Here is a 26,597-nt window from a genome sequence, read left to right as displayed (position 1 = left end):
AGCCAACAACCCAGAGCCATTCCTTCGTAGTGAGGGAAGCTGAGCAAGACCTGGGCCAGGGGTCTTCCACGGAAAATGCCCAGTGATGCATCTAGTACCGGGCGTGTGAGAGACAGAGAGACTTTGCTGTGCCGTTACCCTTGATGGGCCGCGAGGAATGGCAGGGGGGCGAAGGGGGGTGAGGCTGAAGGGAGCTGAACGCAGGAGACCAGGCAGAGCCACTGCGAGGGAGCTTCGAGGTTTATTGCCATCACCGCCGTCATGGCCTGAGGCTGAGCCGGGGGCTCTGCTCCAGGACCGTCCACTACTTGCTTGAATCAGAAGCACTGAGTCCAGGGGAAAGGGAGTGGCTGCCGGCCACCCTGCAGCCCTGTCCACGGTGCTGAAACCTGTGTGTGTGTGTGTGTGTGTGTGTGTGTGTGTGTGTGTGTGTGTGTGATCTCCCCCTGCGTGCCCACCCCCACCCCCCCAGCTCTGTCAGGAGGAGAAGGGAGGGGAGCCAGGTGAACACACAGGTTTTATGAGCCGGGGTCCTCGCCTTCCTGTCCTGGGGTCCTATGAGCCGGCCTCTCTGTCCTCCAAGGCTGGGGGCCTCAGACCTTTTCTGATCTGACCACCACAATGTACAGGGCTTCCTTGAGGCAGCTTTCTCTACCCGCTGGCGTGACAGACCCAGGGAAGAGGGCTGGGTGTGCAGGGCACGGGGAGTAGGAGAAAGAGAGAGCAAGAGAGCAAGGCGAGGGCTGGGTGAGAGGCGGGCCGCCCCTAGCCCTAGACGGGGGTCAGCTCCTTGTCGTACTTCTGCATGCCTTCGTCGGGCAGCAGCACCTCCACTGTGAAGCTGACCTTCTTGGTGTGCACGAAGCTGTAGGTGTTGTCAAAGCGCAGCACGTCTGCAGGGCACCAAGGCGGAGGACGGGGCGGTTGGCCGGCGTCTCCCTGCCCTGCCTGCTCCTGGCCTTCCCCTGCCAGGGGCTGGAACCACCCCGTCTGCCGGCCCTGCCGTCCACAGTCCACAGCTCGCCCGCTGCTTCTCCACCCACCGCACCCCTGCTCCCAGGGAGCTGGCCGGGGCTGCCCAGCCAGCAGGACCCCGAGCGAGGGCCACTCACAGACTCCTGCCTCCGAGCAGGTGAGGCTGCCGTCCTCGGGCACCATGTGGGCGTTGTAGCGCTGGCTGGGCAGCACCTCCGTCATCTCCCCCGCCCGCTGCCGCTCCCCCATCTTAGTCTTCAGGAAGACCCCAAAGCCGATGTCACCCCCGTCGGACGCAAACTGCCACCTGCAGCCGGCGAGGGGCTCAGGTAATGGGTCCCGGGGGTGGGGGTGGGGGTGGGACACCGGCTGGGCCGCCTACCTGAGCACGCAGCCGGGAAAGAGGATTTCGTACTCCACCTGGTGCGAGGACCCCCGCGAGATCTGCACCGAGTGCTCGTACTGAGTCTTCACCTGGTCGCGCACGTACATGGACTTGGGGATCTCGCCACCATAGTTGATCTGCGGGCAGAGGCCGTGAGGGACCCCCAGCAAGTCCCCCCACACCAGGCTGGTTATGGAGGGCTTTAAAAAATTTTTTTTGTAATTAATTATTTATTTTCTCTTTTGTTACCCTTGTTTTTCATTGTTGTTGTGGTTATTGTTGTTATTGATGTCATTGTTGTTGGATAAGATAGGGAGAAATAGAGAGAGGAGGGGAAGACAGAAAGGGGGAGATCCTTGCGCTTTGCACCATGTGAGCTTAATCGGACTCCCTATGGAGTGCTTTTAAAAAGTGTCATTTTAGGAGTCGGGCAGTAGCGCAGCGGGTTAAGTGCAGGTGGCGCAAAGCACAAGGACCGGCGTAAGGATCCCGGTTCGAACCCCCGGCTCCCCACCTGCAGGGGAGTCGCTTCACAGGCGGTGAAGCAGGTCTGCAGGTGTCTGTCTTTCTCTCCCCCTCTCTGTCTTCCTCTCCTCTCTCCATTTCTCTCTGTCCTATCCAACAACAATGACATCAATAATAACAACAATAATGATAACTACAGCAACAATAAAAAGGGCAACAAAAGGGAAAATAAATAAATATAAAGTATAAAAAATTTTAAAAGGCGTCATTTTGTGGAGGACAGGTGTTGGTGCACCCTGTTGACAGCACAGGTTACCTTGCTGTCAGACCCAGGTTCAAGGCCCCAGTCCCCACCTATAAGGGGGAAGCTTCACAAAGCAGGGTTATTGTTGGGGCTTGGTGCCTGCACTATGAATCCATTGCTCCTGGAGGCTTTTTTTTTTTTTCAATATTGTTGTTGCTATTATTGTTGTTGTTGGATAGGACAGAGAGAAATGGAGAAATGGAGAGAGGAGGGGAAGACAGAGGGGGAGAGAAAGACAGACACCTGCAGACCTGCTTCACCGCCTGTGAAGTGACTCCCCTGCAAGTGGGGAACCTGGGGCTCAAACCGGGATCCTTGAGCTTGGCTCCACGTGCGCTTAACCTGCTGTGATACTGCCAGGCTCCCACTTTCTCCTTCTCTATCTTTCCTTCCCCTCCTCTCCAATTTCTCTGTCCTGTCAAATACTGAGGCAGAGAAAGAAGCTGAGGGCGAACTTATCAAGAGAGAAGCAAGGAGTCGGGAGGTAGCGCAGCGGGCTAAGCACACATGGTGCAAAGCGCAAGGACCAGCATAAGGATCCCAGTTTGAGCCCCCGGCTCCCCACCTGCAGGGGAGTCGCTTCACAGATGGTGAAGCAGGTCTGCAGGTGTCTGTCTTTCTCTCCCCCTCTCTGTCTTCCCCTCCTCTCTCCAGTTCTCTCTGTCCTATCCAACAACAACAATAATGATAATAATAATAAATAATAATCCAACAATGACATCAGTAACAACAACAATAATAACTACAACAACAACAACAAAAACCAAGAAGGGCAACAAAAGGGAATAAACAAATAAATAAAATTTATAAGAAAAAAAAAAAAGAGACAGAAGCAAGGGTTCACTTCTTAGTTGGAGAATAATAATGTAGTCGACAGCCATCTTAGGCTCACAGCATAAACGGGGACTTTCTCCTGCCGCCATCCCAGCGGCCTTGGTCAGCGTCCCTAGAATCTGCTCCTTCTGCCCCAGAGCCTGCTGGTCACCCAGACAAATTGTACTGTGTTTATACAGAAAAGAAAATCATAAATTGTGAAGCTTGTTGCCGTGAGTGCTGTGGGAAGCTGACACCACTGTACAGGAGGACAGCCCGGCTGTGCTCAGAGCTCGGCTTTCTTGGGTCCGGAGTCAGTAATGCAGCATGAAACAAACATGGCTTCCCGAACTAATGCCTCGGTGTGACCCGTCTCTCTGCTGAGAGTCTGGTACCAGCACACTAGTTGGAGAGCTCCGGTGGGCCGCACAGTGGCATACCCGGTTGAGCACACAGAGCACTAAGAGCAAAGATCCACCCTCTTGAGGATCCAGGTTCAAGCCCCTGGCTCCCCACCTGCAGGGGGATTGTGTCATAAGCGGTGAAGCAGGAGTCTCTCTGTCTCTCTCCCTATCTCCCCCTCCTCTCTCAATTTCTCTGTCCTGTCCAATAAAATGGGGGGAAAATGGTCTCCAGGAGTAGTAGAGTACAGGCACTGGCCCCCAGTGATAAGGCTGGAGGCAAAGATGAAGAAGAGAACCCTAGGAAGGGAGGAAGGAAGGAAGGAAGGAAGGGAGGAAGGGAGGGAGGGAGGGAGGGAGGATGAGTGGAGGCCCTGGTTGCAACAACAGAATGTCTCCATTTGTTTCAGTGAGAGAGAGACCGGGCCCTGCTTGGCCACGGACAGGCACGGCTGCACCCAGGGCCTCCGGCCTGCCGTCAGGTGCTCCCCGGCCCAGTGGATACCGTGTCTTCCGGCCACTGCCCTGTCCCTGCTGCTTCCCTCGTCCCCCGAAACAGCCTGAGCTCCTGTCCCCACCCCTGCCCCCATATCTGCTCTGACTCTGCAGACCTGGGCAGGCCCCCAGGCACGTCCCCTCCCAGTTCTGGGCTGGGATCTCTTGTTCTTGCTTGTCTGCACAGCAGCTAGAGTCCTGTGAGACTTTCTTCAGAGACATGTGTGGACTGGCTGAGGGCATGAGACAGAACCCTAGAGGCTGGGAGCTAGCTCAGAGAGTTAGAGCACAGGACTCGCACAGCTGAGCTTCAAGTTCCATCACTGGCATCGTCATAAGCTACCGCCCCATCTTTTTTTTTTTTTTCTTTTCTTTTTAAGAGAGCACTGCTCAGCTCTGGCTTATGGTGGTACGGGGCATTGAACCTGGGGCTTTGGGGCCTCAGGCATGAGAGTCTCTTTGCATAACCATTATGCTATCTACACTTGCCCCCCCATCTCTTTAACATTTTATTTTATTTTAATGAGTGAGAGAGATACAGAGAGAAGGACACAGAAAGACCACAGCCCTGCTCAGCTCTGGCTGGTGGTGGTGCTGGAGATTGAACCTGCGACCTCAGAACTTCTGACATGATAGTCTTTTGCTGGGGGTCGGGCGGTGGTGCAGCGGGTTGAGTGCATGTGGCGCGAAGCGCAAGGACCGCCATGGGAATCCCAGTTCGAGCCCCCGGCTCCCCACCTGCAGGGGAGTCGCTTCACAGGCGGTGAAGCAGGTCTGCAGGTGTCTGTCTTTCTCCCCCCTCTCTCTTCCCCTCCTCTCTCCATTTCTCTCTGTCCTATCCAACAACAACAGCATTAGTAACAATAATAGTAATGACCACAACAACGATGAAACAGCAAGGGCAACAAAAGGGGGAAAAAAGTAAAAGGGCCTTTAGGAGCTGTGGATTTGTGGCGCAGGCACCGAGCCCAGCAATAACCCTGGAGGCAAAAGGAAGGAAGGAAGGAAGGAAGGATTGAAGGAAAGAAAAAAAGTCTTTTGCTGAACCATGATGCTGTTTCCCCAGTCCCCCCTCCATTAAAACAATGATAAGTCAAAAGAAAAATGAGATAAGGAAGGAAGGAAGCCAGCTCTGCTCACCCCCAAGCTGGGGCTCTTCATACCTTGGTCATGCATTTGGGGTTCCCGTCTGGGTCAGTCATGGTCCCCCCAAACTGAGCAGGCAGCTCCTCAGGACTGATGAGCTTCAGCAAGCCTTCCTTCCAGTTGGCTGGGCAGGGTGCAGGGCAGTGGTCAGTGCCCCCCACCCCCAGGCCCCTCAACCCTGCAGGAGCTCCGGTTCCCGGCCTCCCAGCCTCATGTGGCAGGAAGTTCCCACCGACCACACTGCCATGGAAACATGCCAATGCACAGATGCCTCGTGTCACCACGCGCGGTACGGCAACTTCCCAGGGTGCTATGGGGCTTGGGGTCCACTTTGGGGTGCACCCGGCTCCCAGGGGCGGGGGCAGATGTGGGCTGGGGTGTCAGGAAAGGCAGCCGGCCTAGCGTCCGGCCCTGGGGCAGTGCTGGAGCCATCATGCGTGTGAGACGCCAATCTCCAAGCTCTCCCGCCCTCTCCCTCCTGCCATAAAAGGCAACACACTGTCTACTGAGAAAGGTCTCATCTGTCATCATATTGTTTTAGAAAATATGGAAAAATAGGAAAAAATAAGCCCTTTTCCTGCCATCCACAAGGTGACGCCGTGTCTTTCTAGAAATACCCTCTTGTTTCTGTGCACACAGGAAAGGCCCTGCAGTCTGCCAACCCTGTCACCTACTTCTTACAGCTGAGTGACATTTCCTGTCATGTCAGTGTGCTGCTGCTTCTTTTCCTGCTTCTTCTTTTTTAAATATTTATTTGTTTATTTCCCTTTTGTTGCCCTTGTTGATTTTCATGGTTGTAGCAGTTGTTGTTATTGATGTTGTTGTTGGATAGGACAGAGAGAAATGGAGAGAGGAGTGGGAGACAGAGAGGGGAGAGAAAGATAGACACCTGCAGACCTGCTTCACCGCCTGTGAAGCGACTCCCCTGCAGGTGGGGAGCCGGGGGCTCGAACTGGGATCCTTATGCCGGTCCTTGGCTTTGCACCACATGTGCTACCTCCCAACTCCCTTATTATTTTATTATTATTTTTTCCCCAAAAAGCCCTGCTCAGCTCTGGCTGATGGTGGCTCTGGGGACTGAGCCTGAGACTTTGAAGTCTCAGGCATGAAAGTCTCTTTGAATAACCACTATGCTATGTACCCCTGCCCAAGAGAGGCTTTCCGTGTGGCCATTATGCTGTCTCCCCAGACTCATGGGATGGGCATGCTGCCGGGCTCTCATGGTCCCTTCTTTGCGGACGCCCCTCTTCACCCTGTCTCCCCTGCTTGCCCTTTCCCCTAGAAGCTCCGAGGGAATGAGAGTGGAGAATTGGTGAGTCTCACAGCAGCCCAATGAGCCAGACGGAGGTGGGCGTGGAGGCCTCGACGGAAGGAAGGACGGAAGGACGAGGAAGAGTGGTGGGCACCCTGCCTATCTGGAGGTCTGCTGGGCCTCGAGCTGGTGGTGGGCGGCCCTCCAGGTGGGGGCGGGGTGGGCGAGCCTCCCTGCAGACTCACTCCACTTACTTCCCAGCACGACGATCTTCCTGCGTGTGTCCTCGCTCAGGAAGGGCTTCATGAGGTTGTAGCCCACCGGGAACAGCTTGGTGGCTAGAGAAACGCCACAAGGACAAAGGGGAGGGAGATGAGTCTTTGGGACACAACACTGGAGGCCTCAGCCTCGGGAAGGCCTGTGTCCTGTGCCCCCCAGTCCAGCCAAGATCCAGCCAAACAGCCAAGCAACGGACCGACGTGCTCTGTGGTACACTGACCAGCTAGTCAGCCAGGTGGACACTTGGCCAGCCACAAAGCCAACCAGTCAGTGGCGGTCGGTCAGCTAGACCAATCAGACGCCACCCCTCAAGCCATGCACCCCGCCTCCCAAATGGCCGGTCAGCACCCGGGGCCCAGCCGAAGAGGGTGCAGAGCTGTGCTGTGGAGGCCGCTGGGGTAGGTGGGCACAGGGCGGCTGGAGGCCAGGAGGCAGGCAGGGGGCGGAGGCAACTGGACTGGGACTGGGCGCAGAGGTGGGCAGCAGAACGAGGGAGCATGGGACAGCAGATGGTGGCCTGCAGACACGGTGCTTGCTGAGTCCTCCCGGCTCTGGGATGAGCTGCCAGCCACCCTGGGCAGAGGCAGGACTCACCTCCAAGGGATGGAGGGAGGATGGAGGAGGGGATGGAGGGGGGACAGGGAAGGGGATGGAGGGAGGACAGGGAACGGGATGGAGGGGGGCAGGGGAGAGGATAGAGGGGGGATAGGAGAGGGTGTGGAGGGGGAACAGGGGAGGGGATGGAGGGGGTATGGGGTGGGGGTGGAGTGGGGACAGGGGAGAGGAAAGAGGGGGACAGGGGAGGGTGTGGAGTGGGGACAGGAGAGAGGACAGAGGGTGATGGGGAGGGGGTGGAGGGGAACAGGGGAGGGGATGGAGGGGTGATGGGGAGAGGATGGAGGGGGGAAAGGGGAGGGGATGGAAAGGGGATGGGGAGGGATGGAGGGGATGGGGAGGGGATGGAGGGATGGAGGGGGACAAGGAGAGGATGGAGGAGGATGGGGAGAGGATGGAGGGAGACAGGGAGGGGATGGAGGGGAACAGGGAGGGGATGGAGGGATGGAGGGGGGATGGAGGGATGGAGGGGGGTGGGGAGGGGATAGAAGGATGGAAGGGGACAGGGAGAGGATGGAGGGGGACAGGGAGAGGATGGAGGGATGGAAGGGGACAGGGAGAGGATGGAGGGATGGAAGGGGACAGGGAGAGGATGGAGGAGGATGGGGAGGGGATGGAGGGATGGAGGGGGACAGGGAGGGGATGGAGGGATGGAGGGAGACAGGGAGGGGATGGAGGGTTGGAGGGGGACAGGGAGGGGATGGAGGGATGGAGGGAGACAGGGAGGGGATGGAGGGATGGAGGGGGACAGGGAGGGGATGGAGGGGGACAGGGAGAGGATGGAGGGATGGAGGGGGACAGGGAGAGGATGGAGGGGGACAGGAAGAGGATGGAGGGATGGAGGGGGACAGGGAGAGGATAGAGGGATGGAGGGGGACAGGGAGAGGATGGAGGGATGGAGGGGGACAGGGAGAGGATGGAGGGGGACAGGGAGAGGATGGAGGGATGGAGGGGGACAGGGAGAGGATGGAGGGGGACAGGGAGAGGATGGAGGGATGGAGGGGGACAGGGAGAGGATGGAGGGATGGAGGGGGACAGGGAGAGGATGGAGGGATGGAGGGGGACAGGGAGAGGATGGAGGGGGACAGGGAGAGGATGGAGGGGGACAGGGAGAGGATGGAGGGGGACAGGGAGAGGATGGAGGGGGACAGGGAGAGGATGGAGGGATGGAGGGGGACAGGGAGAGGATGGAGGGATGGAGGGGGATAGGGAGAGGATGGAGGGGGACAGGGAGAGGATGGAGGGGGACAGGGAGAGGATGGAGGGATGGAGGGGGACAGGGAGAGGATGGAGGGATGGAGGGGGACAGGGAGAGGATGGAGGGGGACAGGGAGAGGATGGAGGGATGGAGGGGGACAGGGAGAGGATGGAGGGGGACAGGGAGAGGATGGAGGGGGACAGGGAGAGGATGGAGGGATGGAGGGGGACAGGGAGAGGATGGAGGGGGACAGGGAGAGGATGGAGGGGGACAGGGAGAGGATGGAGGGATGGAGGGGGACAGGGAGAGGATGGAGGGGGACAGGGAGAGGATGGAGGGGGACAGGGAGAGGATGGAGGGATGGAGGGGGGTGCAGGTCCTGGGTGCAGTGTCCTCCCACCCACCTTTCACGATGAGCATGAACTTCAGCGTCTCAGGATAGTTCTCTTCAAGGAGGCCAAAGAACTGTGGGCCCAGGGCGACCCGTCAGAGCCTGAGCCCCCCCTCTCCAGTCTTCATGGCCTCCCTGGGGACTCGGGGCTGTGCAGGGCTCCCGTCACCCCCCAGCCGCTCGTGGCGGGACCTGCGTCACCTCCACCTGCACAGCCACACCCGGTCACTGCTGTTCACTGCGTCATGACCGGTGTGGATGAGCGCCCAGCCCTGGCCAGCATGCCCCCCGGCCACTCATGTCCCTGCAGCCTTTGCGGCACCGACGGGCAGCCCCCCCACTTGGTGGCTGAGGAGCTCGGAGCTGAGGTCAGGTGGACGTCGGCCCCGGGGGCCTGTTCTGTGGGGCCCTTCAGGGGGCAGGGGGAGGCCCCTGTGCTGGGGAGAGGTGAGGGGTCCGGGCGAAAACCTTGGCCGGGTGTGGCTCCCAGGGCAGCCTCACCTCCTGGTAGACCTCCACCAGCGGCTTCCAGAAGTGCTTCAGGCCCAGGCCCTCGCAGTCAAATATCATGACGATGGTCTCGATCTTCCGCCCCAGCTGCAAGGCAAAAGCGGGGCCTCTGGGGCGCGGGCGGGAGCCCTGGGGCTTCTCTCACCTGGGCGCTCAGCTTCCACCGCCACTACGCCGACGCACATCCGTCACCCGTCCACCTACCCACCCTTCAGTCCACCCGCTGTCTGTCCGTCCGCCCGTCCGCCGTCCCGCGTGAACCGTCACCGGTCACTCTTAGTAAGCTGACATTCACTAAGCGCCATCTTGTCTGAGCCATTGAGAGTGACGTCTGGATGCTCAGTGACGTGCGCCCCTGGACCGGGACGCAGGCCAGCACCCAGAGCGGCACAGCTCGGCCGAGAGTCAGGACAGCCCTGTGCCCTGGGCCAGAGCACAGACAGGGAGGGCCGCCCGGCGCTCTCGGAGAAGGCGCCATGGAAGTCAGAGGCCTGAAGGGAAGAGAAGAGAGCACTTGTGTGTGTGTGTGTGTGTGTGTGTGTGTGTGTGTGTGTGCGCGCGTGCGTGTGTGCGCACGCGTGCGTGTGCTCGTGCATGTGTGTGCGCGTGCATGTGTGTGCACGTGCGTGTGTGTGTGCTCATGCATGTGTCTGAGTGTGTGTGTGCGCGTGTGTGTACATGAACTGGGGCATGTCTGTCTGTGTCTCTGTGTGTGCATTGGGATGTGTGTGTCTGTCTGTGGGCCTGTGTGTGTGTGTGTGCACTGGGGGGTGTGTCTGTTTGTGGGCGTGTGTGTGTGTGTCTGTGGGCCTGTGTGTGTGTGTGTGCACTGGGGGGGTGTATGTCTGTCTGGACCTGTGTGTGTGTGCACTGGGGTGTGTGTCTATCTGTGTGTGTGTGTGTGTGTGTGTGTGCGCACTGGGGTGTGTGTGTCTGTCTGTGGACCTGTGTGTATGTGCACTGGGGTGTGTGTCTATCTGTGGGTCTGTGTGTGTGCGCACGCACTGGGGTGTGTGTGTCTGTCTGTGGACCTGTGTGTGTGTGTGCACTGGGGTGTGTGTCTATCTGTGGGTCTGTGTGTGTGTGTGTGTGTGTGTGTGTGCGTGCACTGGGGTGTGTGTGTCTGTGGGCCTGTGTGTGTGTGTGTGTGTGCACTGGGGTGTGTGCATCTGTCTGTGTGTCTGTCTGTGGGTCTGTCTGTGGGTCTGTGTGTGTGTACTGGGGTGTGTGCATCTGTCTGTGAATCTGTGTGTGTGCACTGGGGTGTGGAACTGTGTGTGGGTCTGTGTGTCTGTCTGTGGGTCTGTGTGTGTGCACTGGGGTGTGTACATCTGTCTGTGGGTCTGTGTGTGTGCACTGGGGTGTGTGCATCTGTCTGTGGGTCTATGTGTGTGCACTGGGGTGTGTGCATCTGTCTGTGAATCTGTGTGTGTGCACTGGGGTGTGCAACTGTGTGTGGGTCTGTGGTATGTGCTGGCAGACGTGTCACCCAGAGTCGTGGCAGGATTGAGGTAGCGACAGTGACCTGCCTGGTTTACAATGTGACAGCCGTGAACTGGTGGCATGGATGTGTCATTTCCTTCACTCTTTGCAGTCACGATTAGTCTTCCTGCGTGGCTTTAATTTTCTTTGTATGTAAAAGATGTCTGTTCTACTTTTTAACTTTACTTTTTAAATTTATTTTTAAACTTTATTTATTTGATAGAGACAGCCAGAAGCTGAGAGGAAGGGGGAGACAGAGAGACCCCTGCAGCCCTGCTTCACCACTTGTGAAGCTTCCCCCTGCAGGTGGGGAACAGGGTTAACTTTACTTTGTTATCTATATGTCTTTATCTATATGTATTTTTTATCTATATACTTGTTTATTTATTTATTGAACAGAGACAGAGAGAAATTGAGGAGGGGGAGATAAAAAGGAGAAGAGAGGGGGTCAGGCAGTAGTACAGCAGGTTAAGCGCAGGTGGCGCAAAGCCCAAGGACCACCATAAGGATCCTGGTTCGAGCCCCGGCTCCCCACCTGCAGGGGAGTCACTTCACAGGCGGTGAAGCAGGTCTGCAGGTGTCTGTCTTTCTCTCCCCCTCTCTGTCTTCCCCTCCTCTCTCCATTTCTCTCTGTCCTGTCCAACAACAACGACAACAATAATAACTACAACAATAAAACAACAAGGGCAACAAAAGGGAAAAAATAAATAAATATAAAAAATGGCCTCCAGAAGCAGTGGATTCATGGTGCAGGTGCCAAGCCCCAGCAATAACCCTGGAGGCAAAAAAAAAAAAAAAAAGAGAGAGAGAGAGAGAGAGAGAGAGAAGAAAGAAAGAAAGAAAGAAAGACCCCTCCAGCCCTGCTTGCACCATGAAGCATTCCCCTGCCCTGCAGGTGAGGGGTGGGGGCTTGAACCTGGGCCCTTGTGCATGGTAGCAGGTGTGCTCTACCAGGTGTGTCACCGCCCGCGACCCCTTGTGTGTGGTTTTAAGCGTTTCCTTCATTTCATCGAGGGAGGGAAGCTCCTATTCTGTATCTCGATGCTCAGTAATGTGGACACCGTGTGCTCAGTCTGCAACTGGGGACAGAGACCGGAACCCAGACTGGTAGCCTGTGTCCTGCACCCACCTCTGCCCTGCCTCCCCTCCCTCGCCCTGCGCCCACCTCTGCCCTGCCTCCCCTGCCTCGTCCTGCGCCCACCTCTGCCCTGCCTCCCCTGCCTCGTCCTGCGCCCACCTCTGCCCTGCCTCCCCTCCCTCGTCCTGCGCCCACCTCTGCCCTGCCTCCCCTCCCTCGTCCTGCGCCCACCTCTGCCCTGCCTCCCCTGCCTCGCCCTGCGCCCACCTCTGCCCTGCCTCCCCTCCCTCGCCCTGCGCCCACCTCTGCCCTGCCTCCCCTGCCTCGCCCTGCGCCCACCTCTGCCCTGCCTCCCCTCCCTCGCCCTGCGCCCACCTCTGCCCTGCCTCCCCTCCCTCGCCCTGCGCCCACCTCTGCCCTGCCTCCCCTCCCTCGCCCTGCGCCCACCTCTGCCCTGCCTCCCCTGCCTCGTCCTGCGCCCACCTCTGCCCTGCCTCCCCTCCCTCGTCCTGCGCCCACCTCTGCCCTGCCTCCCCTCCCTCGTCCTGCGCCCACCTCTGCCCTGCCTCCCCTCCCTCGTCCTGCGCCCACCTCTGCCCTGCCTCCCCTGCCTCGTCCTGCGCCCACCTCTGCCCTGCCTCCCCTCCCTCGTCCTGCGCCCACCTCTGCCCTGCCTCCCCTGCCTCGTCCTGCGCCCACCTCTGCCCTGCCTCCCCTCCCTCGTCCTGCGCCCACCTCTGCCCTGCCTCCCCTCCCTCGTCCTGCGCCCACCTCTGCCCTGCCTCCCCTCCCTCGTCCTGCGCCCACCTCTGCCCTGCCTCCCCTCCCTCGTCCTGCGCCCACCTCTGCCCTGCCTCCCCTCCCTCGTCCTGCGCCCACCTCTGCCCTGCCTCCCCTGCCTCGTCCTGCGCCCACCTCTGCCCTGCCTCCCCTGCCTCGTCCTGCGCCCACCTCTGCCCTGCCTCCCCTGCCTCGCCCTGCGCCCACCTCTGCCCTGCCTCCCCTCCCTCGTCCTGCGCCCACCTCTGCCCTGCCTCCCCTGCCTCGTCCTGCGCCCACCTCTGCCCTGCCTCCCCTGCCTCGTCCTGCGCCCACCTCTGCCCTGCCTCCCCTCCCTCGTCCTGCGCCCACCTCTGCCCTGCCTCCCCTCCCTCGTCCTGCGCCCACCTCTGCCCTGCCTCCCCTCCCTCGTCCTGCGCCCACCTCTGCCCTGCCTCCCCTCCCTCGTCCTGCGCCCACCTCTGCCCTGCCTCCCCTGCCTCGCCCTGCGCCCACCTCTGCCCTGCCTCCCCTGCCTCGTCCTGCGCCCACCTCTGCCCTGCCTCCCCTGCCTCGCCCTGCGCCCACCTCTGCCCTGCCTCCCCTCCCTCGCCCTGCGCCCACCTCTGCCCTGCCTCCCCTGCCTCGCCCTGCGCCCACCTCTGCCCTGCCTCCCCTGCCTCGCCCTGCGCCCACCTCTGCCCTGCCTCCCCTCCCTCGCCCTGCGCCCACCTCTGCCCTGCCTCCCCTCCCTCGCCCTGCGCCCACCTCTGCCCTGCCTCCCCTCCCTCGCCCTGCGCCCACCTCTGCCCTGCCTCCCCTGCCTCGCCCTGCGCCCACCTCTGCCCTGCCTCCCCTCCCTCGCCCTGCGCCCACCTCTGCCCTGCCTCCCCTCCCTCGCCCTGCGCCCACCTCTGCCCTGCCTCCCCTCCCTCGCCCTGCGCCCACCTCTGCCCTGCCTCCCCTGCCTCGCCCTGCGCCCACCTCTGCCCTGCCTCCCCTGCCTCGTCCTGCGCCCACCTCTGCCCTGCCTCCCCTCCCTCGCCCTGCGCCCACCTCTGCCCTGCCTCCCCTCCCTCGCCCTGCGCCCACCTCTGCCCTGCCTCCCCTGCCTCGCCCTGCGCCCACCTCTGCCCTGCCTCCCCTGCCTCGCCCTGCGCCCACCTCTGCCCTGCCTCCCCTCCCTCGCCCTGCGCCCACCTCTGCCCTGCCTCCCCTCCCTCGCCCTGCGCCCACCTCTGCCCTGCCTCCCCTGCCTCGCCCTGCGCCCACCTCTGCCCTGCCTCCCCTGCCTCGTCCTGCGCCCACCTCTGCCCTGCCTCCCCTGCCTCGCCCTGCGCCCACCTCTGCCCTGCCTCCCCTCCCTCGCCCTGCGCCCACCTCTGCCCTGCCTCCCCTGCCTCGCCCTGCGCCCACCTCTGCCCTGCCTCCCCTGCCTCGCCCTGCGCCCACCTCTGCCCTGCCTCCCCTCCCTCGCCCTGCGCCCACCTCTGCCCTGCCTCCCCTCCCTCGCCCTGCGCCCACCTCTGCCCTGCCTCCCCTCCCTCGCCCTGCGCCCACCTCTGCCCTGCCTCCCCTCCCTCGCCCTGCGCCCACCTCTGCCCTGCCTCCCCTCCCTCGCCCTGCGCCCACCTCTGCCCTGCCTCCCCTCCCTCGCCCTGCGCCCACCTCTGCCCTGCCTCCCCTCCCTCGCCCTGCGCCCACCTCTGCCCTGCCTCCCCTCCCTCGCCCTGCGCCCACCTCTGCCCTGCCTCCCCTCCCTCGCCCTGCGCCCACCTCTGCCCTGCCTCCCCTCCCTCGCCCTGCGCCCACCTCTGCCCTGCCTCCCCTCCCTCGCCCTGCGCCCACCTCTGCCCTGCCTCCCCTCCCTCGCCCTGCGCCCACCTCTGCCCTGCCTCCCCTCCCTCGTCCTGCGCCCACCTCTGCCCTGCCTCCCCTGCCTCGCCCTGCGCCCACCTCTGCCCTGCCTCCCCTCCCTCGTCCTGCGCCCACCTCTGCCCTGCCTCCCCTCCCTCGTCCTGCGCCCACCTCTGCCCTGCCTCCCCTCCCTCGTCCTGCGCCCACCTCTGCCCTGCCTCCCCTCCCTCGTCCTGCGCCCACCTCTGCCCTGCCTCCCCTCCCTCGCCCTGCGCCCACCTCTGCCCTGCCTCCCCTCCCTCGCCCTGCGCCCACCTCTGCCCTGCCTCCCCTCCCTCGCCCTGCGCCCACCTCTGCCCTGCCTCCCCTCCCTCGTCCTGCGCCCACCTCTGCCCTGCCTCCCCTCCCTCGTCCTGCGCCCACCTCTGCCCTGCCTCCCCTGCCTCGTCCTGCGCCCACCTCTGCCCTGCCTCCCCTCCCTCGTCCTGCGCCCACCTCTGCCCTGCCTCCCCTCCCTCGTCCTGCGCCCACCTCTGCCCTGCCTCCCCTCCCTCGTCCTGCGCCCACCTCTGCCCTGCCTCCCCTCCCTCGTCCTGCGCCCACCTCTGCCCTGCCTCCCCTGCCTCGCCCTGCGCCCACCTCTGCCCTGCCTCCCCTCCCTCGTCCTGCGCCCACCTCTGCCCTGCCTCCCCTCCCTCGCCCTGCGCCCACCTCTGCCCTGCCTCCCCTCCCTCGTCCTGCGCCCACCCACACGCGCGCGCGCGCCTCACCCGCTCCGTCTGCAGGTCACACTCATGCAGGATGCGCTCACAGTCCCGCATCTTGGTCTTGAGCAGGTCCTGCTTGGTGATGGAGAACAGCAGCCCCTTGGGGTCCATGGGCCCGATGATGTCGTACCACACGGGGCAGCCGTCCCGGTCGTAGCCGCACAGCCCTCCCGGCATGTACTTTTGGATCACCTGGACGTGCGGGGGAACGGCCCGCTTTCCAGCTGCGACTAGCAGACCTCTGTGGCCCGTGTCCCCCCGAGGGGCCCAGCACACGGGTCTCTCCTGTGCCTCTAACACTACTTGGCACCCAGCAAGCCCCTCCCCAAGCCCCGCTCCACCTCCTCTTACCCAACTGTTGGGGGATCCAATAGGCGGGCAGGGCGCTCACCTCCGGGGGCTGCCAGTCCAGAATGTGGTCGATGTCCATGGTCTTTCGGAACTCCATGTACTGAGGGAGGTGCGTGTGAGGCCTGGCACCCCCAAAGCGTCCCCCACCCCACAGCCCAGGGCAGGCCTCACCTTGCGGAGCATGGCCTCTGACTTCGGCAGGTCGAAGCTCCTGGCTGCAGGGAGGTGTGAAGGGGTAGGGCAGGCTGTCTGGCGGTGCCCCGGCCCTGGGCGGGGTCCTTCACCTTTCTCCCCACCCCTCCCTCTCCCACACTGGACTCGGGGCAGGTGGTGTGCATGGGGATGAGAGCCACGGGCCACACCTGGGCGGTGGGATTCAGGCCTTCTCCTGTCCCAATGCTCGCCCTTAGGGCCCTGGCCCCTGGGCCTCCCATGCCCCCAGCTCCCCAGCCCCCTAGGTGCCAAACCCTTCAGTCCCCAGCTCTCCAGCCAACCAGCTTCCCAAGCCCTAAGGCCCCCCACTCCCCAGCCCCAGCCTTCCCACACTCACCTCGGAGCCAGCGCAGAAGGAAGTAGTCATCAGGATTGGGCAGTGCAGGCAGCACGTCCTGGACATTTTCTCGGAACTGGGGGGGGGGGGGCGCAGAAGCTGGTTACAGGGGCTTCACTCAGACCTGGGCCCCAGACTCAATGGCTGCTTCTGGTACCCGCCTCCAGCCCCATCTGGCCCAGTGAGGAGAGGGTGGGTGGGTGGATAGTGGATGGAGGGGTGGTAAATGGTGGATGGAAGTGTGGTGAATGGATGAGGGATGGATAGTCGATGGAAGGGAATGGGTGATGATGGATGGATGGTGTTGGATGTAAGGGTGGATGGTGGGTGATGGAATGAGAGAATACGTGCATGTATGTATCTGTGGATGGCTGGGAAAGAACAGAGAGGCGGGGGGGAGCAGAGGGTGGGAGAAGGGTGAGTAAGTGAATGGTGAACAGACAGGAGGGGTGGGGAAGGGGCTACAGTGCAGTGTCAGCCCTTCCTTCCTCCCAAACCAAGTCTTCTCACCCCTCTGCCACTCGAGACCCCCGCCGGCACAGCATGTGGGGCTCTCAGGCCGGCCGCCGGCACCGAGCCCCAGGGCCCCTCCCTCCCAGCTAAGCGCACAGTCAGGCCCTGGGCCCGGACCCTGGATTGGACCTGCTCTGGGATCTGAGCCCACACCCTGCCTGGCGTTGCGGACACCCTGCCCTGGCCCGGGTCTCCAGGCCCTGCTGGAGGTGCTGGGGCAGCAGAGCCAAGGACACCCAGGCCGCGGCCGGGCTCACCTTGGCCAGCGCCTCCGCCTGCTTGGGGCTCAAGTCTCCCACGCGGCCGCTCATGGTGCCGGGGCTGCGGCGGCTGGGCTGTGTGGGACTGTGGTGCCGGCCAGTGGGGCCTTTTGCCCCCACTCCTGGGTGTGGCCACGGGCGCCACCTCCTTCACCAACTGCTGGATCGCACCTTACATAATCAGGATTAAGTGAGGTCCCGTGCTTGGCTATGGGACAGGGCTGGGCAGGCAGGCATGGAGGGCGTGTGGGAGGGCAGAGCCTGGAGCTCCGAGCCATGGGAGCTGGGCCCAGTGCCTGTCTGTGAACAGACTGGGTTTCCAGGTGCCCGGGGCAGTGGGGACCCCTCCATGCTGGCATTCTTCTGACCAAGCCCCTGTCTCTCCATCTCTTGATTACGGAAACCCCACGGTGCCCCACCCCAAGGGATCTCTGGCATCACCCCAGCTCTGAGCAGTGCTGGTCTCTTTTCCCAACAGGTGTTCTGTTTCCACAAGAGACAGGCTGGGCCAGCTGAGCACACACCTTGCTTGTGTGAGGCCCTGGGTTCGAATCCTGACCCCTTAGAACGAGAAAGATAAAACCCAAACCGAAACATAACATAACTGGTGGGTGGTGTGCCATTCTCTCTCTCTCTCTCTCTCCCTCTCTCTCTCTCTCTCTCTCTCTCTCTCTCTCTCTCACCCAGGAGAGGCTCCATGGTGGAGTGTAGGGCTTGCAAGCGTGTATGGCCCTGGCTTCAATCCCCGGCACCCACCACACATGCTGCAGTGGTGCTCTGGCTTCCTCTTCCCCACCTCTCACTCACTAATAAGAAAATCTAAATAAATACAATGTGAGCACCTGCTCGTGAGAGAAGCTCGGGGCCATTGGGTCATGGGGTCCTGCATCCGCCCGCCCCGTCAGCCTTCCCGGAGGGCACCCTAGCTCCGCTCCTGACAGGGTGGCCATGCTCGACGCTCTGCCCTGGCCTCCCCCAGACCCCCGGCCCCCTGGACCAGCTCTCACCACAGGCCAGGCCGGGGCCTCTTAGGCTGGTGATGGGTTTGAGGTGCCCCAGGGCCTGAGAGTGGGGTTCACAAAGAGGGGGGGCCTGGGATGGCGGGACAGTTAGGTAACAGCCCCACCCCAGGGGATCGGGTTCCTGTATTCTCTCCTTAGCCCTGATCCGTGGTTCTCACCATTCTCCTCTCTCCTAATCCCCAGCACCACTCCCAGGCACCTCAGGGGTGAGGGCAGCTGGGGGAGGATGGGCGTCCTCGGGGGCCTCCAGAGACTCCCCCCTCCACCTTCCCCACAGAGCCGGCCCCCGGTGGCCAACGCAGGCAGGTATGGAGGGCCTCAGCCTTGTAGTCCTGCAGGCACCCGCCTCTGCCTCCTTGGCACAGCGGTGAGGTTGGCTCTGCCTGCTGGGTGCTCCCTCACCCACCCCACCTGATTTTCCAGGGAAGCACCTGAGGGAGTGCTGGGTGCTGGCTACAGTTACAGGCTGGCAAGTCACAGCCAAGTGGCACAGCCACCATGCCGGGCACTGCTCGGGGGGCCTGCTGATGGCCAGGCACCCAGCCACAGGGACCCAGTGGGAGCGGGGGGGAAGGCGGACCGGCAGGCAGGGGGATGAGGACAGGTGGACAGGAGACAGGTGGACTGAGGGACAGGTGGACTGAGGGACAGGTAGACAGGAGACGGGTGGACTGAGGGACAGGTGGACAGGAGACAGGTGGACTGAGGGACAGGTGGACTGAGGGACAGGTGGACAGGAGACAGGTGGACTGAGGGACAGGTGGACAGGAATCAGGTGGACTGAGGGACAGGTGGACTGAGGGACAGGTGGGCTGAGGACAGGTGGACAGGAGACAGGTGGGCTGAGGGACAGGTGGGCTGAGGACAGGTGGACTAAGGGACAGATGGACAGGAGACAGGTGGACAGGTGGACTGAGGGACAGGTGGACAGGAGACAGGTGGACAGGTGGGCTGAGGGACAGGTGGATAGGAGACAGGTGGACAGGAGACAGGTGGGCTGAGGGACAGGTGGACAGGACACAGGTGGACTGAGGGACAGGTGGACAGGAGACAGGTGGGCTGAGGGACAGGTGGACAGGAGACAGGTGGACTGAGGGACAGGTGGGCTGAGGACAGGTGGACTAAGGGACAGATGGACAGGAGACAGGTGGACAGGTGGACTGAGGGACAGGTGGACAGGAGACAGGTGGACAGGTGGGCTGAGGGACAGGTGGATAGGAGACAGGTGGATTGAGGGACAGGTAGAAGACAGGTGGACTGAGGGACAGGTGGACAGGACACAGGTGGACTGAGGGACAGGTGGACAGGAGACAGGTGGACTGAGGGACAGGTGGACAGGAGACAGGTGGACTGAGGGACAGGTGGACAGGAGACAGGTGGACTGAGGGACAGGTGGGCTGAGGACAGGTGGACAGGAGACAGGTGGGCTGAGGGACAGGTGGGCTGAGGACAGGTGGACAGGAGACAGGTGGACTGAGGGACAGGTGGACAGGAGACAGGTGGACTGAGAGACAGGTGGACAGGAGACAGGTGGACTGAGGGACAGGTGGACAGGAGACAGGTGGACTGAGGGACAGGTGGACAGGAGACAGGTGGACTGAGGGACAGGTGGACAGGAGACAGGTTGACTGAGGGACAGGTGGACAGGAGACAGGTGGACTGAGAGACAGGTGGACTGAGGGGCAGGTGGGCTGGGGGGCAGGTGGGTTGGGGGGGCTGAGGGGCTGGGGGGCTGGCCCCAAGGGGAGGGAGTACGATTTAGCGGCAGGGGCTGATGGGAGGCCGGGCACAGCTGTAGAGGGGCTAGGAGCAGGCTGTTTGCCGTGGGTGCGTCCCAGTGAGGCCGGCCCTGCTGGCCTGCACCCACACCCTCCACGCACGCAGCAGGGCTGAGCTGAGCAGACACTGGCCACACGGAGTCGGGGTGCTGCTCCCATTTACAGTCGAGCAAACAGAAGGTCAGAGACCAAAGGACACTCTGGCAGGTCACCCCGTCCTGGGGAGCCCAGGGCTTGAACCCAGCCTGTGGGATGTGAAGCCTGTACGGCCCCCACAGTGTCCCAAGGGACCTTCAGCCCCTACCCCCCACTGAGACTCTGGGACCATGGTGACATGGGGCACAAGCAAACGGCGCCCCACCCTGGCCCCTGCAGTGGTTACTAGGAAGCGGGAACAGAATCAAAAACCAGTTGGGTGAGTGGGGCTTTGGGGGGCGTTGGCTTCGCAGAGAACGGGAGCCGGGGTCCGCCCGCAGCAGGGGGGTCAGGGGCCTGCAGAGGGAGCCCAGCTGGCTGGCCCAGAGTCCAGGAGTGCCCCACAGCTGAGCTCACCTCCTACCCCAGCCAGTCCGTCTCCTGTCTTCATTAGAGAAATTCTTTCCGTATTTGTTTTAATATTCTTTTTCCTCTGGGATTATTGCTGGGCTCGGTGCCTGCATCATGAATCCACCGCTCCTGGAGGCCATTTTCCCCCCATTTGTTGCCCTTGTTGTTGTAGCCTCGTTGTGGTTATTATTATTACCATTGTTGATGTTGTTCGTTGTTGGATAGGACAGAGAGAAATGGAGAGAAGAGGGGAAGACAGAGAAGGGGAGAGAAAGACAGACACCTGCAGACCTGCTTCACCGCCCGTGCAGCAACTCCCCTGCAGGTGGTAAGCTGGGGGCTCGAACCGGGATCCTTACACCGGTCCTTGTGCTTTGCACCACGTGTGCTTAACCCGCTGCGCCACTGCCCTACCCCCAAGAATTTTTTTAATATTTATTTATTCCTTTTTTGTTGCCCTTGTTTTACTGTTGTAGTTATTACTGTTGTTATTGATGTTGTTGTTGTTGGATAGGACAGAGAGAAATGGAGAGAGGAGGGAAAGACAGAGAGAGGGAGAGAAAGACAGACACCTGCAGACCTGCTTCACCGCCTCCTGTGAGGCGACTCCCCTGCAGGTGGGGAGCCGGGGGCTTGTACCGGGATCCCTACACGGTGCTTGCGCCATGTACGCTTAACCTGCTGCGCTACCTCCCGGCTCCCATTACATGGTCTTTTGTGACTGGTGTCTCTCCCTCTGTACACAACGCTTGCTTGTTTTTAATTTGACAGGACAGAGAAACTGAGAGAGAAGGGGAGGTAGGGAGAGCGACAGGCACTGCAATACTTCACTATTGCTTGTGGAGCATCTCCTCCGCAGGTGGGGGCAGGCGGAGGCTGGGGCCTAGAACCCGGGTCCTTGCATGTGGTGATTACGTGCACTCAGCCCGGTGTGTCACCGCCGGCCCGCTCGCACACGGTGTTTTCAAGGCTCAGCCATGTTGTGACCCGTGTAAACAACTCTGTTCCTTTCCGTGGCTGACTACGCACATATTTCACATTCTGTTCATCCACTCACCGGCGAGCACACTTGGCTTTCTTTTTCACGAATGCTACTGTCAACACTGTATGTAGCTGTTTTCAGTCCTCTTGATTATATAGACACCTTCAGGGGAGCAGGTGCCGGGCCTGCTAAACTGAGTCTAGTCTAGCCTGCTGCGGGGTGCACCTGGTTCTCACGGTGTCTCCCCCTGGACGGGGACACCTGACCTGCGTGGCTGTGTGGGTGGCCCAGGTTCAAGCCCAGTCCTCACGGCACTGAAGGAAGCTTTGATGCTGGGTGCCTCTCTCTCTTCTTCTTCTCTTTCTGTCTTTCCTCTCTCTCTCTCCCCCCTCTTTCCCCCAGAATAGTGAAGCCCCACAAATGACAACAAATAAATGTATACATGGGGAATCGGGTGGTAGCACAGTGGGTTAAGCGCACGTGGCACAAAGTGCAAGGACTGGCGTAAAGATCCCACTTCGAGCCCCCACCTGCAGGGGAGTCCCTTCACAGGTGGTGAGGCAGGTCTGCAGGTGTCTCTCTTTCTCTCCCCCTCTGTCTTCCCCTCCTCTCTCCATTTCTCTCTGTCTGGCACAATAACAACATCAATAATAACTACAACAATGGAAAACAAGGGCAACAAAAGGGAAAATAAATAAATATTTAAAAATTAAAAAAAAGAAATTGAAATATATGTATAAATGAATACATAAATAAAACTTGGGGCTGGGCAGTGGCACACCTGGTTGAAAACACATTACAATGCACAAGGACCTGGGTTCAAAACCTTGGACCCCATTTGCAGGGGTGAAAACTTTACAAGTGGTGAAGCAGTGCTGCAGGTGTCTCTCTGTTTCTCCCTCTCCACCACTCCCTCTCTCCTGATTTCTGGCTGTCTCCATCCAATAAAAGATAGTAAATCCAATAAAGGTCATAAAAATAATTTTTAAAGTAAAATAAAGCTAAGAGATGGACAGCTCAGAACACAGAATACACATTTCACCCTGTGTGAGGACCTTGATCTTGGCACCACATGGAGGCACGTGCCCAGCACCAAGGGCGAGTGCTGTGGTGCTGTGTTGTCTCTCCAGCTGCTCTCTCCCTTTCTGACTTTTGTCTTTGAAATTAAAAATAAAATACTGGGGTAGGGGGAGGAGAAGTCTACCAGGAACTGTGGGCATAGTATAAGTCCTCTGTTGCAATAAAAAGCCAAATAAATAAACTACAAGAGACTGGAGAATAGATTACTCATTTGGGGAAATCTGTAAAACCTTCCAGCATGAGTGATTTAGTCATGAAATTCTCTCTCTCCTCTCCTCTCCTCTCCTCTCCTCTCCCCTCCCCTCGTCTCTCTCTCCTCTCTCTCTCTCTCTCTCTCTCTCTTCTTTCCTATTCTTTATCCATCCCTCTGGGAGTATGGACCCAGGGTCACTGTGGGATGCAGAAGGTGGAAGGTCTGGCTTCTGTAATTGCTTCCCCACGGAACATGGGTGTTGACAGGTGGATCCATACTCCTAGCCTGCCTCTCTCTTTCCCTAGTGGGGCAGGACTCTGGGGAAACGGGGCTCCAGGACACATAGGTGGGGTTGTCTGTCCAGGGAAGTCTGGTTGTCATGATGGAACCTGGTGACTGAAAAGAGAGTTAACACATAAACCCTAACAAGTTGTTGACTAACCATGAACCTAAAGGCTGGAATAGTGCAGATGAAGAGTTGGGGGTCTCTGTTTTGTAGATAGCTAGTAGGCATATTTTAATTATATTCCAAAGGTCCTGTGAGTATACTAGCTTTTTTTTCCCCCCCTGAGCCTGACATCTGATATGCAGGTGAATCCAAGTTATTGTCTGAGGAGATGGTGTCATGTCTGGAAAAAGGACCATAAAGCTGGACCAGGGAAGAGAGTAGCTCCTAAATATGGAAAGGGTGTGTAAATATTGTTAAGAAATTCTCTTGGGACATTAGACTGTATCATATATATATATATATATATATATATATATATATATATATATATATATATATATAACTTTACCAGAGCACTGCTCAGATCTGGCTTATGGTGGTGCTGGGGATTGAACCTGGGACTTTGGAGCCTCAGGCAGGAGAGGCTTTCTGTATAGCCATTATGCTCCCTCTCCAGCCTGCCTGTATTACAATATCCCTCTGCCTTTAATTAATTTTTTCCCTAACATTTGCTTCATTGATTTCAAATGAGATGGGGTGTCATGGAAGAGAGGGACCAGCTCACAGCAGCACAGGGACCAGAGTGGGGGCCACCCCGCCAGGCAGGACCACTCTGCTCGCCTGAGCCAGCAAGGAGAGGAAGGAGGTGGCACTGGATCTTCCCCTCTGCCCGCCCACAGGCAGCCCGGGCCCCTCCAGACACCACCGCCCCCTGGTGGCCTAGACCCAAGTCACTTGGGTCACCTGTGCCCTGCTCAGCCCTGAAGTCTCCAGGTGGGAAAGGGGCCCTGGGAGTCACAGCCCTGCAGGGGACAGGCGTCCTGGTGGTCTCCCGCAGGCTCCGGGCCATACAAGCTCCAGTGGCAACCCTCCAGGAGCTCCCCTCCCTCCTTCTTGGGTGCCCGTCCCCAGCTGCCAGCCCCCTACACAGACACACACACACACACACACACACACACACACACACACACACTCACTCACTCAGCCCGGCACAGCCTCAGTCTTGGGCCCGTAACATGGGCTCTGGGTAAGAAGTGTTTACTTTGGTAAAATTAAAATTGAGAGACGGCAGCCTAGGAGGTGATGCAGTGACCAGAACGAGAGGCTCACAAACAGGAGGTCTTGAGTTCAAGTCCTGGCACTGCATGTGCCAGAGTGAAACTTTTATTCTCTCTTCCTGTCTACCTTTCTCTCCTTCTCCCCCGCTCTCCCTCTAGCTCCCCCCTCTCCCCTCTCTTCCTCTCCTTGTCTCTCCTCTCTCTTACTTCCTCTAGCTCCCTCTCCTCTCTCTTCCTCTCCCGTCTTTCCTTCTTTGTCTCTCTCCCTCTCTTCCTCTAGCTCCCTCTCTCTCCCCTCTCTTCCTCTCCCTGTCTCTCTCTCCCCTCTTCCTCTCCCTCTGTCTTTTGTTTCCTCTTTCTCCCTCTCTTCTCTCGCTCTCCTCCTCTCCCTCTATCTCTCACTCTCCCCTTTCTTTCTTCCTCTCCATCTATCTCTCTCCCCCTCACAAAATAAAGATAAACTGAGAAATGGCGCACCCATGCATAAGGTGGTGGGTTCAGACCCCAGCACCTCATGGGAGCACCAGGGAAGCTCCGTGGAGGGTGGGTGGCACTGCGGTATCTCTCTAATAATAATAATAATAATAATAGTATCAAGAGTGGAAAGCTGGACCTGAGGAGGCTGCTGAGTGGCACCAGTGTAGGCCTGGGCCTTGTCCCTGGCACCACACAAAGGGAAGGAAAGTCCGGCCTCCGACCTGCCCCGGGGCTACGTGGCAAGGATGTGCCCTCCCGCCATGTGCGCCCGGCAGGTGATCCGGAGGGAAGGCTGGGCGGCTGGGGGGTGAGGCAGGGTGCCCCCACGTGCTGCTCTGGAAGCTGATCCCCGGGGCTTCCCCCAGGCCACAGGTCTGACCCGGGGCCACCAGGGCTCTGCACACTTCCTGGCCACAACTTGGCTGTTTTGTAACCGTGTTATAAAACGGCTTTACCGGCAGCCAGTGTGGACACAGTGGCTGACAGAAACATGCAAACAGCATGGAGAGGCCACCAGTGGCACCTCACGGCCCCCCGGCTGGCCCCTCCCTCCATCCTCAGCTGGCAGCCCACACGCCCCAGGTCCCCGCCCTGCCGCCTTTCTGGGTGTGTCCACAGCAAGTGGGCTCCTGATGTTCCAAGCACACGCTGAGAAGGGGCCCCACGTCCCCTCTGCCCTCCTCCCGCAGTGGCCCCTGTGTCCCCGTGTCCCCAGGCTTGAAGGGCGTGTGAGCAGGGCCCCAAACTTCAGCCAGCCAGCCCCTCCCAGCTGCTTCCTCTTGATGTTTTATTTTACATTTGTTTGTTATTGGATAGAGACAGAGAGAAATGGAGAGAGAAGGGGGAGATAGAGAGGAGGAGAGAAAGACAGACACCTGCAGACCTGCTTCACCGCGTGTGAAGCGACTCCCCTGCAGGTGGGGAGCCGGGGGCTCGAACCAGGGATCCTTACATCGGTCCATGTGCTTTGTGTCACCTGCGCTTCTTAACCCGCTGTGCTACTGCCCGACTCCCATTGTTTTACATCTTTTTAATTCTTAAAAAATTTTATTTTTACTTTATATTGGACAGACAGAAAGAAATTGGGAGAGAAGGGGGAGATAGAGACACAGAATCTCATCATTCATCCAAAGGCTCCCCCCACCAGACCAAGACCCCCAGGCAGCCCACAGATGTGTATGTAGACTGAGAACTGTCATCAGAGGGTCGAACCCTGCACGAGGCTGTGCCAGGAGGGAGACAGGCCGGGGGGGTGAGGGAGAGGCTCACGGTTCGAGCGCACAGCTCTTCATTCGCAGAGTGGGGTGTCTGGTGGAAGCCCATCATGACAGCCACTGGCTCTCCAGCCAGAACCCCTCCCCCAGCAGGCGTGAGAGCGGGGGAGCCCCACGTGGCTGGACCCTCCAGCCAGTGCATCAGCCCCAGGCCACGGAGACCTATCACTGGGGGCCCAGCCAGGCTCCTGGGGGGCAGGTGGTGTTTGTGGGGGTCCCCACCTCAGGGAGGGCTCTGTGAGGAGGACCTTTCCACAGCACTGTGACCTCACAGGGAGACACCATGGGGGGGCAGCAGCTCTCTCCTGTCCTGGGGGCTGTGGTGCAGGGGCCAAGCCCTGAGAAGGCTACTGTCAGCACTGGTTATCAGACATGCTAGGACCCACTGGCCTGGCTCTGCTGGGAGCTGGGGCTGGGGCACGTGGGGACAAATGGGGACAGGTGGGGATAGGTAGGGAAAGGAGGGGACAGGTGGGGACAGGTAGGGATAGGAGGGGACAGGTAGGGACAGGTAGGGATAGGAGGGGACAGGTGGGGATAGGTAGGGATAGGAGGGGACAAGAGGAGATAGGTGGGGACAGGAGGGGACAGGTGGGAACAGGTAGGGATAGGAGGGGACAGGTGAGGACAGGTAGGGGATAGGAGGGGACAGGTGAGGACAGGTAGGGGTAGGAGGGGACAGGTGGGGACAGGTAGGGGTAGGAGGGGACAGGTGGGGACAGGTAGGGGATAGGAGGGGCAGGTGGGGACAGGTAGAGATAGGAGGGGACAGGTGGGAACAGGTAGGGGTAGGAGGGGACAGGTGGGGACAGGTAGGGATAGGAGGGGACAGGTGGGGACAGGTAGGGATAGGAGGGGCCAGGTGGGGACAGGTAGGGTAGGAGGGGACAGGT

At 60.0% G+C, this 26,597-nt stretch overlaps 2 protein-coding genes across 2 annotated transcripts in view; both read right to left on the bottom strand.

Annotated features, from left to right (window-relative positions):
- RNF215 (ring finger protein 215) overlaps window positions 1-26,597 on the bottom strand; it is a 98,012-nt gene that overhangs the window by 39,281 nt on the left and 32,134 nt on the right. The gene's annotated exons all lie outside the window — the stretch shown is intronic.
- Window positions 443-16,902, bottom strand: LOC103119021 (SEC14-like protein 3). The gene is made up of 12 exons (XM_007529262.3): window positions 16,844-16,902; window positions 16,074-16,149; window positions 15,695-15,738; window positions 15,564-15,623; window positions 15,176-15,364; window positions 9,221-9,316; window positions 8,733-8,793; window positions 6,491-6,574; window positions 5,002-5,108; window positions 1,358-1,497; window positions 1,113-1,282; window positions 443-893 (listed from the first exon to the last, which is right to left on the bottom strand). Exons 1-12 carry the CDS (start codon window positions 16,895-16,897, stop codon window positions 772-774), a joined length of 1,203 nt encoding a protein of 400 aa, XP_007529324.1. The 5' UTR covers window positions 16,898-16,902; the 3' UTR covers window positions 443-771.

This window comes from Erinaceus europaeus, chromosome 6 (genome assembly GCF_950295315.1).
Source record: "Erinaceus europaeus chromosome 6, mEriEur2.1, whole genome shotgun sequence".
Lineage (NCBI taxonomy): Eukaryota > Metazoa > Chordata > Mammalia > Eulipotyphla > Erinaceidae > Erinaceus > Erinaceus europaeus.
The sequence above is the reverse complement of the archived record's forward strand: the minus strand, read 5'-3'. Positions and strand labels throughout refer to the sequence as shown.